The sequence below is a fragment of the Fistularia commersonii genome, chromosome 11, assembly GCF_037954325.1.
Source record: "Fistularia commersonii isolate RoL2024-O1a breed Wild chromosome 11, RoL_Fcom_v1.0, whole genome shotgun sequence".
NCBI classification, from domain to species: Eukaryota; Metazoa; Chordata; class Actinopteri; order Syngnathiformes; family Fistulariidae; genus Fistularia; species Fistularia commersonii.
The window spans coordinates 4,744,180-4,758,840 of NC_141294.1; the positions used below are offsets into that span (position 1 = coordinate 4,744,180).

Here is a 14,661-nt window from a genome sequence, read left to right on the forward strand (position 1 = left end):
AGGGAAATAAGATTCACAAATAGCTGCAATGGTTCAGTCATGGTGTTTTTCATGCATGCATCCACGCACACACATGCTCACACTGCCACACTCAATATATCACTAATGCAGGCAACACTCTGCATTTTGTGGTGAAAACCGTCAGTCATAGAGATAACAAGTTGTGGTAAGCACACAAATGCAAAGAGGTTTCTTCTATTGGAATTTTATGACAATTGTCTAGACCATAATAATAACCCTACAATGAAACTCAGCATAAACTCTCATGCTCTGTACTGTGGCCATCCTTAAAAAGATAGGACTCTAAAGGAGACTTTTTCAGTGACAGGCTCCTCTGCAATAAAAGAGGCCAAGGTGAAAGAGCAAAATGATAGTCTTATGATTTGAAATATTTACTTGGGCTTCAATGCTTTCCCATTGCAGGTGGGGGTGGGTGTCAGAAGGCTCCTTTTTTATTGAAAATGTATTTTTAGGTTTCCCTTTAGGTTTCAAAGACAGTAATCAACTTTACATTTATACAACGCATGTGAAAAATGGGTCTGAATTCCACTACCCATTTGTGTTTTCTTTGCAGCATTCTCCAGACTCCATGAGAATGACATAAATACAGTAAGATTACACACTCTAAAGAATATAAGGATGTATTATACAAAACCTTTCCAATAAGGAAATGGCAACACCCTTTTATGTGAATGCAGCAGATGTCTGTCTGTATAGCTGTTGTCATGAAAAGCTAATTTCAAGAGTTGGGTAAAACATTCATCTACTACCTGAAAATCCTGATTTAAATGGCAGCATTTTGAGTTAATTATCTCCTTAGATTCTTATATGAGTGAAACACGCTTCCTCTGTCTGTGGGGATTTGCACAGGTTACAACCGTCCTAGTTTCACCAACGTAATCAGTTTGCCTGAGATTACTGGCCCCTAATTTACCAGATATTCACGACTCATTGCCTCCCCCTGCTGATATTAAACTACAAATGGTTTTCCACTTTCCCCTTTATCTCTTACTTTTCTTTATTAAGTGTTTCGTTTTCAATAGGCAATCTCCTATTTGTTACTCCAATGAGACATGAATGTTGTCTCTGTATTTCTGTCCAACTAATCACCTAGCACTTTATATCATATAGTTCAAAGATGGTTTCTTGGGCCTCTTTTGAGAATTATCTCAAGAATTATCTCGAAGAGAATTATCTCAAATACATTTTGCAGATATTTTTGCAGCAATCTAGCTGGCATGAGAGAGAAGGATCACCTGCGCACATTAATTTTGTTCCTTCCTACAGAAGTTTTATTGATTAGGTCTTCAGCAGACAGTTACTAAAATAATGAAATTCCAATGCTCAGATTCTAAATACACTAAAAAAAATTTTTTTTACTGAAAAGGCAATATGAGTCCAACGTTGGCTAAGTTTGACCATTTCAGCTGGCAATTTATTTACGCTTTGTTTTCTCATCTTTGTTTTTACTTGTTTTTCAACTTTCTCATTAGTAAATAGATTTTTTAATGTGATTTTTTGGCATAACACGACATGATTTTCCTCTTATGTCCAATGTGTTTTCCTTCAATTCCAATTGATTGATTGCTTTCCACAACGTGCCAAAACTCTTTTGCGAAATACTAACATCCATGCAATCTTCTCATTTCTCCTCCATATTCATTGTTTTAACCATTTGTTCACTGCAGACACTTAACTGCTAAGCTAGCTTGAGATCAAGAAAAGACCTGTTTCATTCTTTAGGAAACACATTCAGAAAATGGCCCCAATTTATTCTTGGTGCTCTAGTGGTGATTTACTTCAGTGACTTGGTGACCTTCATATATGTATCCTTTGATTAACTATCATGCTGCTAATAATAATAATAACAATAATGATCATAATAATAACAACAACAATAATAATAATTTCGAGGCCACCTGCATATGTGTTGCAATAAATCGAACAGTAGATGTCTCCCCACTCCATGCAGCTGTGTGTCTTCATGGTTCAGACTGCTGTCTACAGATGACCGAGTCGCCATTTTGAAAAGCAAATTGTTCACAGCACACATCCGCCCTGAGTACTGGAACTATGCCGCGGGGCCGGCCTCGCAAACTGAGAGTTCAAAGCAACGACGAAACAGGTAATAAGTACCAAAATGCAAGGAATAAAAAGTAGAGATTAAAATTCATCCAAATTGGCCGGTGTTAATGGGACAAACAAATCTCTGCCTGAAATAATAACACTTCAATGTAGTGTATATAGTCCCCGGATATAGTATTACGGGTGGGCTTTGCTTTGTGCGGCGAAGGAGTGATTGAGGCGGAATGATATTAATAGCGTTTCGGTGGCTCCTCTGACTGGCTTCCAGTCTAAATTGGTGTCAGGGAGGGAAAGAACTGCGGTGCAGCGAAACGTTAGTCAAAGTACGCTTCGCGCACTTTGTCATTGTTTATCGGTTATTTGTCGTTAGCTTGTGTCGCTAACTAGCTTGCTTCGCTATAGTTAGCTTCAAGGCTAACACGCTAAAATTTTCCCCATTGTTATTTTAGTCATTTGAAATTCTCAAGTGCCGCCGATGGTTTAGTTATCAATGGGGAAAGTCGCAGCGTCCACATTGATTCAGGTAGTTTTCCCGCTGCCGCGTCGTACTTATACAAACAATTTGAAACCATGTTTATGCCAGCATCGACATTTAAACATTTGTAACATTTGACTCAACGTTAGTTTGGCTACACCAAGCAACTTTATAAAAGCGAAGCGGGATATGACTCCGCATCTGATAGCAAACTATCAACGAATAGCAAAAGGCAAAATCTTCGACTACCAAGATACGTTGAAGTTTATTTACCCCCAAAATAACCGTTGAGTTACGAAAATGCTCAAGCTGTCACTGTCCACTCACGCTGACCGCCAGATGGGCGTGTAACGGAAACGTTCAACACGGCGAGGAAAGTTCAAAACAAAACATAAAATTACACTCTTTCATTTAGCAAAGGATTCTCGTGTGTGCGTGTATATATGAATACACCCTCGCACACACATGTTTATATGCGTAGTTATTTATAAATGTGCATTTGTATGTGTACGCGTGCGCGCGACCAAATTGGGTTCGATCAAAACAAAAATACGAGGAAATGGAAAGCATGTAAATCAATTCAAAGAGACAATCTTTGCAGAAATTTAGACATAATAACAGATCAATACCAATAGATCCAAATACCTTATTTATTAGTGACATCGTCAATTTACAAAAGAATGAATTTGGGACATACGCATGCATTTACGAACTTTTGTTTATTTACATTTTAAAATGGTTTACGAGGATTTAATGCCGAATGGCCAGGCAAAATAATCTAAAGCTTCAGCCTACACCTCTCTGTCGGGGTATTTTGTTTTGGGGTTTTTATATGAACTACTGTTTCCTATTTATTTATGTTGAAATTGTGTGTCATTTATTTATGTATGTAATGAATTCAACAAGTTGAAAAGAACGAAGTACGGTCAACTGAGCTTATGCAAACATTTTTGATTCAGATTTACATAGCAGAGTTTGATAATATTAATGCTTACCAACTGTAATTGAGCAAGCAACCTGGAAAACACTAGTAATCCATATCCACATAGACTCAGGGCACTGTCCTGATCAGATGCTGCTGCTGCTGCAGTTTATTTATAATTATATTGATAGTATTATTACTATTGTCTAGTTAATATATGATTTTATACAAGACTTTGATTTTCATGCCTTGTGGATAGTATGGATCACCCAAATGTTGAAACTATAATCCGCTTCAACTCCACACATTGGACCATGAAGAGATTGTCTTAACAGGTCACGCATTAGTTCCAAGATTTTAAATATGGATCTTTGGTTTTAAAAGGTCAAAAAGTTATGCCTTGTGTGCTGTGTCACCACTCGCTCAGATTATCCCATAGGAATAGTCAATGCAGTATTCTCTCTTCTACTTCACATTAGATGCAAATGCCAGTGAAAATAAGGGGGACGGTTTCATCGATGGAGAATTCAAGGACAAAAAGTGCTCAATATGTTCTCAGATCTTTACCACGGAGAGCCAGCTCCAGAAGCATCTTCGTGAACATGAGACAAATGACAAGGTGGGTATAATATCAATGTTGAAATCTAACTAAAGTTGAGTAGGGAGGCGATGGTGTTGCAGTAGTTGGATTATTATTCCTTTTTTTCCCCACCTTTTTATTCATTTTCTCCAACTATGCTGTTGTAGTTGTTGACCGTAGGATGACATATGTCTCTGACAACCATTGAGTGTGAAGTGATTACATGTGATTACCCGCTGGAAATTGACTTAATGATAAAAGTGTTTGACAATTGAGGTGGCAGTTGTTGGCAAGAAAGTATTTGGCGTGATTCCAACCACGGTCTTTCTACGTGGAGTTTGCATGTTCTCTCTGTGTTTGTTTGGGTTTTCCCTTTGTTCTCTGGCTTCCCCCAACAGTCCAAAAACATGATACAAGTTTATTCAAAACCTGTCAAATCTGTGGTTCTATGATTGACAGGCAATCAGTCCTGGTTAAACCCTGGCACTAGCACAGCTGGGATACGCCACAGCCCCACCACATTATTGAGTGCAGCTTAAGCTGTTTATGCAATGAATGAGTGAAAGCTGTTTATGCAATGAATGAGTGAATGAAGAAGTGAAGTTCAGTAGCCTGCCACCCTTACCTGTGGGTCTGGTCTATGGTTCTCTGGGTTAGTCTTCCACTGTATCTTTGGAGAAAATTGACATTTCATTTTATGTCAGCATTCTTGTGACATTAGATTGAATACAACCAACATTTTTCTGTTTCCACCAGTATATAACAGTAATTATGCATGTCAGTTTTAACCCATGCTGTGTACATTAACATCTTTAATACTTTTATGACATTCATGCTGCCTCTTGGAAGCCCCAAATTAAATTAAACTATACCATATTTAGATGGCAATTACTATATCTAGATATACTGTCATGGTTTCACTAAAAATATGGTATAGGTTTGTTTTGAAAAACAGTTCAAGTGGAATTGTCCTGCTGTAGACTGTGATAAGGGGACACTTCCTCTGCTCGATCGCCTGTTAGACGGTTGGGAGTGTTGTTAGTCAAGAGAAAATATTTCCCCATGACACCGACCACAGGGTTTCTGTATTTGTAAGCACTATAAGATAGTTGTTCCAGAAAGCGAACATTCTCTCAAGGAAGCATGTCTCAAATTCAGCAATTTACTACAAAGTCATATAGCTACAGAAAAAAAATCAATACAGCCAAGACCAGAAACTTACTTTTTTTGACTTAAATCCTGTTTTGGAGTGATTCGCCCCTGTCAGTGAGATATTTTGGCAAACACATGGTTAGTGACTTTATCTCTAAAAATTATATCATTGGGGCACTCTGAAAATTGGATTATATCAGAGCTCTCTTCACCTTGTGGACAAGACATTGATTTAGATGCAGTTGAGTTCTTTTCCACTAATTTACTTACCCTTCCCTTTCGCCTTTGCAGCCTCATCGATGTGACCAGTGCTCTCAGACTTTCAATGTCGAGTTCAACCTCACATTACACAGGTCAACTCACATGACCTCTGATTTCACCTGCCCTGTGTGTCAGAAAAAGTTCTCCCGAATCGCCAGTCTCAAATCCCATATCATGCTGCATGAAAGAGAGGAGGTTAGTTTTCCGCCAAACAAGTGAATCTATCGTTAATTGCATTGACTACCCAATAGCAAGAAACTCAATTCTTTTTTTTTCCCTTTGGTACCTTCCAGAATTTGATCTGCGCAGAGTGTGGCGATGAATTTGTTCTTCAGAGCCAGCTCTCTCTCCACCTTGAGGAGCATCGGAAGGAGCTCTCAGGCATCAAGGTCTACACCTGCAAGACCTGTAACAAGGAGCTCAAGACTCCAGCACACCTCAAGGAGCATTTGAAGAGTCATGCCAAGATGAGGTAAGGACAGAGGTTCAGATTTCATTTTATTATGCGGCTGAAAAGCTATTTCTGTGTCAGATGAGTGAAACTGGGGCCTTATTCTCAACAACTTAGATGCAATTGTACATAAACAAGTTTCTCCAGCATATTTATCATGCTCTATAATGCTCAATGACTTGCATGGGACCAATGTTTGCAAACAACTCTTAAAAAATTCAAAAGCTGTCACTCTTACAAAACCCCTCAATATGACAAAGATGTGGTATTGTCACTGCACATTGACAGTCTGCTAGGGCATTCAAGGGACAATCTTCTAGTTGCATGCAATTCAGGAACAACATAAATCGTTGGCCGAATGCATATGACAGGAGGATTTCAGCATGTTGTTTTATATCCAAACCACCCTGCTCAGTCTGCTGTGCTGAACTGTCCATTCATTTTGTTGGTAAATAAAGACAAAGCAACCTCAAATAAAGAGACTAGTTCAAACAGTCTAGTTCAAACAGTCTCTCATGTTTTTTTCATAATCATGTAAAAAAAAAACATGATGGAAGAATTTCTTACCAGAATTGTGTTTTTTTGAGTATTGGTAGTTTTATTAGCATTTCTCCTAATTTTGGAATTTATTTTTAATTAAGTAAATGACTGGCAGATGTTTCACATATGTCATCTCTGATCAGATTTTAGGTAATTTTAGGGACTGAAAAAAGCCGGTTGGGACAGAGAGCAACATTATTGAAAAAAAGTGACTGTTTAAGACAAGATGCATGGTGAATGCACTTTGTTTCACATAGAAACATATTTTTTCCAGGTCAAGTGGAAAAAAATCCATTTTAACTGCATGTCTTCTAATGGGGTTTATTGATGTTCTTATTGTACTTCAACAGCTGAATTTCATGTTTTATCTGGAATTTTTAGATCCAGAAAAAAAACAGGGTCTCCTGGTTACTTTTGCAACAGTTTGAGTGATTCTTAGAATAACGTGTCAATGTATTTGAGTAACTAGGGTAAGATTACTTTCACTTAAGAGCTTATATGTGTAGTTACTAATCGGTAAAAGTCGAAACCATAGGAAATGGTATGATTAAAATTTAGAAGCCTAAAGTGTTAAAATTTTGGAGACATTGAAAGTGTACGGACAACTCAGTAAGTCAAAATTGAATGGAATGAAAAGAATGTGACAGCCATCACAATGTCCTATCATCCAGGAATACTTATATTTAATAAGCCGGTTGAATAAATGAAAAGGAGGCATTTTTCTGGGGGAAACTTGATACAGTTTTTTTTTTATTGGAAGCTAGACAGCCATGATCTCCTTGAATCTACAATGACAGCTCATCAGACAGGAAAAAATGCACTTCATTCCCCACCCCTGTTCCTCAAATAAAAATGAATGACTTATATAATTGTGAGAGTGATAAAAAGTTAATTGGTGTGATTTTTACAACATAAAACCATTAACAAATTTCTTGTGTGAATCTCTATTACAGGCCACTCACATCTAGTTCCAGAAATTACAAGAAAAACATAGATCGCAGTGGCTTCACAAACAACTGCCATCACTGTGGAAAGGCATTCAAAAAGCCTAGCCAGCTCGTCAGACACATACGGATACACACAGGTGAACATAATAAAGAGAAATGGAGTCATGAGGTGTAGCAAAAACAGACTGTCTTTTCAGAGAGTCTTTTGTTTTCAAGGCCTTGACTTCAGCCGCCTTGTGTCAAATACAAAAGAAGTCAAAGACAAGTGCTTTCATAGGTGTTTTCTGACAGCCAATGAATCACGATTGCCCATTCTAACCTCTCAATGCCTCTGCGCCCGAATTATCCTCGTAATGGTTGCTCGTTCAAACAATTTCTAACTTGACATAGTCACCAATGCATCTTTTAGGGTTGAAGTACATTGAATGTTGTCTCGAACAGGAATACAGAAGGGTCTTCCTTTATCGTTGCTTATTTTTTTGGTTTGATTGCTGAATTACACATTACATGTGTAATTTAATTGGATAGTGAAGCTAACTCTGAAACTCCGTTTCATATTCATACATGATTATTTTAAGTCAGTCTCTGTTGTTTCATTATGGGTTGCTGACCTGTGAAAATCTTGTGAGATGACTCACATGACAATGGGAGTTTTTTTAATCTGTTTTAATAGCAGGATAATGCAGATAAAGCTTGCAAAGATACAAATGAGTTGCATTTACATATGAGAAGGAAAATGTATCAGCGTTTGAAAAATAAAATAGGGCCTTGTATTTTAAAGTAAAAAGAAGAAGAAATTAAAAGAAAAAATGAAGCTTTAGGACGACATTTAACAGAAACAGCTGGTCTTATTATCCTTGCGGTTTAATTGCCAATATGATGGCAATTAAAATATGATCGAAATTTAAATCATACAAAGATATTCTTTATTGATCTTGACTTAAAAAAAATGTCCTCATAACTGATATTTCTAAAGTTCTCATTGTTTTTATAGTCCCCAAAACTCCCAAAGCAAAAAGATTCTACTTCTGCTAGATGGTGTATTTGAAACAGTGACAGGAGGCAGAGCTAAAGGTCGCAGAGATGAAGATGCTGAGGTTCTCTTTGGGAGTGCTGTGGATGAATAGGATCAGGAATGAGTCTGTCAGAGGACCAGCACATGTTGGATGTTTGGAGAGAAGGTCAGAGAAGCCAGACTGAGATGGTTCGGTCATGTACAGAGGAAGGATAGTGAATATATTGGTAGACAGATGATGGAGTAGGAGCTGCCAGGCGGGAGGTCTAGAGGAATACCAAAGAGAAGATTTATGGACGTATTGAGCGATGATATGAAGTTAGTTGGTGTAAGAGAGGAGGATGCAGAGAATAGGGTTAGATGGAAAATGTTGTTTTGCTGTGGCGACCCCTGAAGGGAAAAAGAGAAGAAGGTCTATTTGAAACAAAGTAAACTATTTTATAAACTTTCTTATTGAACTGTCATAACTGATTGCAAAAAGATTTGGGAGGAAAAGCAAGCCCATAGTATCATTTTGTTTCAATAGGGAGAGTTCATACCAATAACTAATATTTTACAAACATGTTTCCTTTTGATTGTAGTCCTATTTATCCATGTAGCTTATCCAGTCTGCTGCAGAATCTTGAAGCGACCAGTCATTGAGGTGCCTCTCTTTTCCTAAATACAAATTGGAATATACAATGCCTAACCCCCCAAAAATTTAGGTATCAATATGAATGTTTAGATAAAAAAATTAATTGTAATGTTGGTTTACTTTTTTAACGACGGTTCACAGACCTCACTGTAAGGTAGGAAGAAGCAAAAGAGAGAGCAAGAGAAAAAGCAAAATACTGTAGAACTTAGTAACATACAACAAGTAAACTTAACATTGTTTTTTTCATGGATCTCAACAATTGTCATTTATCATGGTATTGTTCTTTTCAGGTGAGCGACCCTTTAAGTGCACACATTGTGGCAAGGCTTTCAACCAGAAGGTGGTGCTCCAGACACACATGGTGCGACATACTGGGGAGAAACCTCACCTTTGTATGTTCTGCCCTGCATCCTTTTCACAGAAGGGGAATCTGCATTCCCATGTTCAGAGAGTTCATTCTGAGGTAGGAGCAAACATTTTTGTTGCTATCAGAGGTAAACGTTGCTCTAGCAACAAAACCTGTGCAGGAAATGCTTGTGAAAGATCAAGAAATTGCTGTACCACATAGTCCTAAAACTACATCAAACAGAACCTTTGCATTTATTTCATAAATTTGTTTGTTTATTTGCTTGCTTATTGATTGTTTCTGCTCAGCAGAATGTTTCTTACGATTGTTAAATTTGCTCTCTCATTTATACTTGTGCTACATCATATTTTAACACATTGTCAATCAAAGCAAAATATCAGGATTTAACACAATATTACTCATTGAAATTTTTGACTTAGCTCGAACATGTATCATCTCAATTGCTCCCTGTCAGATTTATGTCCTTTTCGTCTTCCTTCAGTTTTAAAATGTTTGACTTTTGTTCTTCTTTTCTTTCTTTCATTCACTTTGTCTTTCTGTTTTTAACATTAATAATGCTTAATGGTTGATCTAATAGGATTTTTTTTAATCAGAGCTTTTACAAACCACAAACTTTTTTCTTAGCTCCAACTTATTTGACTGATAACCATTACCATATAACTGAGAAAGTAATTTTACCTGGGTTATCTTCCCCAGTGTTGCAGTAAAACTTATGCATGCATGATTTTTATATTAGCTGATTCATACTTTTTGTATTCTCAATAGTTTTTCATCAATGAAAAACATTACGTAAAGGTAAGACTTTGATGCCATCTAATCAAATTATAATGTATTATGTAATAAGTCAAGTTTGTTGTCTCTAGTTTTCACATTTTGCAAAAATCAGGTTGAATACAACATCAAGTAAATTATCCTCTTGGGTGCAATGTTTAAGTAACAATGACAAACAAAACTACAACAAAATCACATGATTATTCATAGAGATACAGACATTGTATTAAACAGAAAACATCTAAAAAGTAGCATAGCCATATCCAGGGAGAAACACAAAGGCACAAATACTCAGATGCAGCCTTGCCATTAGGAAATAAGTGAAAGGAAATGTTGTTCTATGCAAATAGTGACAACACCTCTATGTTTCCACATAAAATATGAAACCCATCCAAGCATTTGGACATTTCTACAAATAAGGCAGCTTCGATTGTCTGCCTCAGGTGAGAACCTTTAGGGATGCTGATCTTAAGAATGCAGGGTTAAAAAGGGATCCCAATCCGTTAGACTGGACATGAGCTCATAAATAGGAAAGATTTGAACCAGGAACGTGCATAACCCATTTTCATAAAATGGAGAAAAAAATGGAGTAGTTGGCTATATTAAAGCAGTAGAGTCAAGGAGAACCAGGAGGGAGGAGAGGCCTTGGCAGTGTGCTGCCATGCAACAAAGCAAGAATCTCTGAAGTATTGAAACTGTCCAGATGAGGATCCGGGGTGTCAAAGTTTTGAAATAACCCGCTCAAGGGTTTTGGGTAGAAAAGAGAAGACAAATAAGTGTATTTTCGAATTACAATGGATGAAGGGAGGCTATTTTAATCAGAGGTACTATATAATTGCGGTTTCCTTGAGAGCTGTGAAACACAAGTGATCAGAGAGACTTTGGTAACATTAATCGTAAAGTACAATACAAACAGTCTGGTAGAGAGTGGATGTCATGAGATTGAGGCTGAAAGTATTGGCACAATCCGGCCTGATAATTGTATGGAGAGAATAAACCAAGGCGAAAGTAGGGTTGGCATACTTATTTTTTTGTTAAATCTGAGTTTGTAGGAAGAATTTTGTAAAACATTGCATTTTTAATTTTGTTATTTTTGTTGGCAAAGTTGCAAAAACACTCTGGCCACATATTTTGTGACTTCAGTGTCTTGGGGCCATGTCTCAATTATTTTGTTTTTGTTTTCTGCATGGTACGAGCCTGAAGAAAAAGTGACGCAGTTCACTGAGATGCCAGGCTACATTAATGCTTACACGAGCTAATGTAATGTTTTTTTCAATTATCACATTGAAGGGAATGGTAAATCTTTTTAGAGATTTAAGTGGTCAAAGGGCTTTCTAATTCAGTGCTTTTTTGAAAAAAAAGTCTCCAAAATGAACCAGAACTGAAACTTTATCCTCCCTTGTTGCTAATACTGTTGTGTATTTCATACAAAAAGCCTGTGATGAAAACAGCTTGACATAATTTGTTGTTAAATGCTTTATCGTGTCACCATTTAAATAATGAATTCATTTTTAAGCTATCTCCTGTCATGGGTTTTTTTCCGCTTTATTGACCATCATTGACCAAACTGTGGAAAGGTTTTATTTATTATAGCTTTCATGAGCAGATGTTTAATTAACAGCCACAGAAGTCAAAATAATTATGGTTCAGAAATTCAGTGGTGTGCTAGTTCATGTAGAAAATAGGCATATTGAGCCGGTCATTCTTCTTGCATATATATGGCTTCCAAAGTCTTTCATAGGCTGCTTTCTTTCAATGTATATGCAGCCGTGATCCGCTTCTTCATATATATATTTTATTTATGACTCCAGGAGGCCAAAAATTAAAAGCTTTGCATATTTTGAGACTTTCAAAATATGCATCTAATTTATTCAAGATGCACAACATGTCGGCCACTCCCAAATCTCAAAGTGATATGTTTATTTTGACATTACTGTCTTCAAGGTATCTTGGGTTACTCCAAGTGTAGGCTGAACTCCTGATTTTTGAAGTGATATATCAATTTCCAAAAAAGAGATTGTACATATAAGTGCCCGAGTTGTTACACAACACAATTAATTAAAAGTGTAAAGAATTACTGAATTCCAAGTGGAAGCATTCATTATTATTTTTACATTAAGCAGGAATTGAAATCAACCGCTGAAAGTTTTAGCTGTAATCACAATAATGTCCGAATTCAATGTGGGATAAAACTATGGTGACTATAAAAACCAAGTATAAATTTCACTGACAATTTTCACAACTAATATTTTCCAGCAAAGAAATCCAGAAATAAATGCAATGTGTTTAAAGTTGTTGAGGAAATGCATTCTTATTTTCATGTCTAAGGCAGTTCTCAGTCATCCAGGTCATAGTTAATTATTCTCGAAATCTTTGTGGCAACTGAATTTGTATTTCTTCCCTTGAGAAGAAGGGAAACCTGCCATGAGAGATTTCTCTTCTCATGAGAGAGACCTTGCCAGTATGAAAAGTTTGAGGGGTTTTCTGTATATTGCTATCAAGGTTGGTCTAAGTTTCCATTGCTTGTTATTTCTTGCATTGAAATTCTTGCAGTGTGTTTGGCCATGCTGTAGGTAATGGAGTTGATACTGCTGACGATAGGTATGAGGGGAGCTCCCTCCTTGTGAATTGTCAAGAGTCTGTAAATACTGATTGGGAATCAGGGCCAGCAAGGCCTTCTCTGCTGGCCTAGACATACTCAAAAGTGTTTGTTTTTCCCTATAAATATGTAGTAAATGTATTCTCCATGGTCTGTTCTCCTCATGTCCTATTATATCCACTGCTTGCGTTGCTCCCAGTGTGATATATTATGTTAGAGTTTTTATCAAATCAGCTTTCAGCTAGCTTGTGTTGTTGTGTTCTATGAAATCTGCCTGAAGCTTTGAGGAAAAAACAGAGCAGGCTCCTGTGGTCTGTAAGTGAATGGACAATATTGCAATAGCCAATCAGATCTCGAGTCTGCTACACCAAGGGCAGCTAAAAGGTCTTCCGCTGGACTTGACATGTAAGTGTCCTGGGATTGGATAAGCACTCGTGAGAGCCTAATGGGTGGTACTGTACAAAATATCTGAACTAAACCCATAGATCTGGTGGTTACTAACAGCTATCGTTGTATTTTTTTAACAAACATTGGCTGAAGGAGGAGATGAGTTAGATGTGGTTGCAGATATACTTGGCGGACCTTTCATGGAAAGGTGGATCGTGTGAGGAGAGGTCGGCTAACCCCAGCAGCCATTGAAGTCTTCTTGAGAACACAGCACCTACTTATTTTCAACAAGCAGGTGCTGTGGTAAAATCCATGTTAGTGTGCAAACTTTTTTTTTTTTTTAAATATGTTCTTGGAATGTTATTCTGCTTGCATTTAATCAGTGGTAACAAATATAATAGCAAATATAATAAAAATTAAAAAAAATAATTTGGATCATCTCCAATTTATAATGAAAATAAAGTGGCAATATGTTGAGTTGTTTTGCTACTGCATATTCGCAAAAACAAGTGCAAGTAATCCATGCAAGTAGTCCATTTGCTCTTATTTTCGCTATCATCTCGTTAGTGTTGATATGAACTACAGCGAATGTATACTTTATTGAACAAACTTCTTTAAGCTCACATTGCATACTACTAGGATTTAATAAAATTTAGTTGACTAATCTCTCATCTTTAAAATAAAAATAAAATCACCTTTTATTTTCTTGTTCTGACAGTATCCATGATCTTAGTATCCTACTCTTAATTGTGAAGCCAGGTCATTGATTCTGAATTGCTACAGAAATTAAATGTTGCTCGACCAGCCCATGTAAGTGGGATTCTGTATGGATTCTCCTGCCGCTGTGTCATATTGATGGTTTTATGAGGTGTATTAATTTCTGAAGGACGTCACTGAAGGCTTAGGTGTGAAATGCTACTGGTAAATGCAAGTCGTGGATTCTGCTGGCTACAGTTGATAATAAAATGGCTTCTCTATGGCTTCATCCTTTTCAAGATTTTGTAGACAGCTGACCACTTTCTTCCTGTATACATTGGTTGGGTCCCATTTCTGGGTTTCATTTGTTGTTGTTTCCACCGATAAGATCGTTCCATTCCTGTGTGACTACAGCCTGAGCCTCAGTCCAAGTGATCTAACAGGTTTCTCTCCTTTGTTTCACACAATCTGAATTTTGGCTGTACGTATTCAAATCTTAACCCTAATAAGTCTCCAGGAGTTGTACCTTTGCTTCTCCTATTGACATTTCCATTAACACAACAACCTCATTCAACCTAGATTCTTAAAGACAGCTGCAAATCAACTAATTAACATAACAAGTCCTTGCAACTTAGAGTAGCCACCAACCCTAGTTATATATGGAAAACTCCCCAAGGTCCATTTTAACTGAAGAAGACTCTTGGATGATAGATGGAATGGAAATTCAAGTTTAGTTGCCACGAAAAGATTCCAACAATAATTATAATTTTCAGGACTTT

At 37.0% G+C, this 14,661-nt stretch overlaps 1 protein-coding gene across 3 annotated transcripts in view; it reads left to right on the forward strand.

Moving 5' to 3' along the window:
• The first annotated feature begins 2,028 nt into the window (after nucleotides 1-2,028).
• Nucleotides 2,029-14,661, forward strand: part of LOC147229270 (zinc finger protein 236) — a 49,876-nt gene continuing 37,243 nt past the window's right edge. For 2 of the 3 annotated variants that reach the window (XM_086154595.1, XM_086154596.1), the window contains exons 1-7: nucleotides 2,053-2,125; nucleotides 3,962-4,101; nucleotides 5,506-5,670; nucleotides 5,769-5,947; nucleotides 7,420-7,550; nucleotides 9,353-9,525; nucleotides 10,195-10,224. In XM_086154595.1, the coding sequence (XP_086010721.1) occupies nucleotides 2,074-2,125; nucleotides 3,962-4,101; nucleotides 5,506-5,670; nucleotides 5,769-5,947; nucleotides 7,420-7,550; nucleotides 9,353-9,525; nucleotides 10,195-10,224 (870 nt within the window). In that variant the 5' untranslated portion in view covers nucleotides 2,053-2,073. Of the gene's footprint in view, nucleotides 2,126-3,961; nucleotides 4,102-5,505; nucleotides 5,671-5,768; nucleotides 5,948-7,419; nucleotides 7,551-9,352; nucleotides 9,526-10,194; nucleotides 10,225-14,661 lie in introns of all 3 variants that reach the window. The other variant, XM_086154597.1, reaches the window with a different exon arrangement.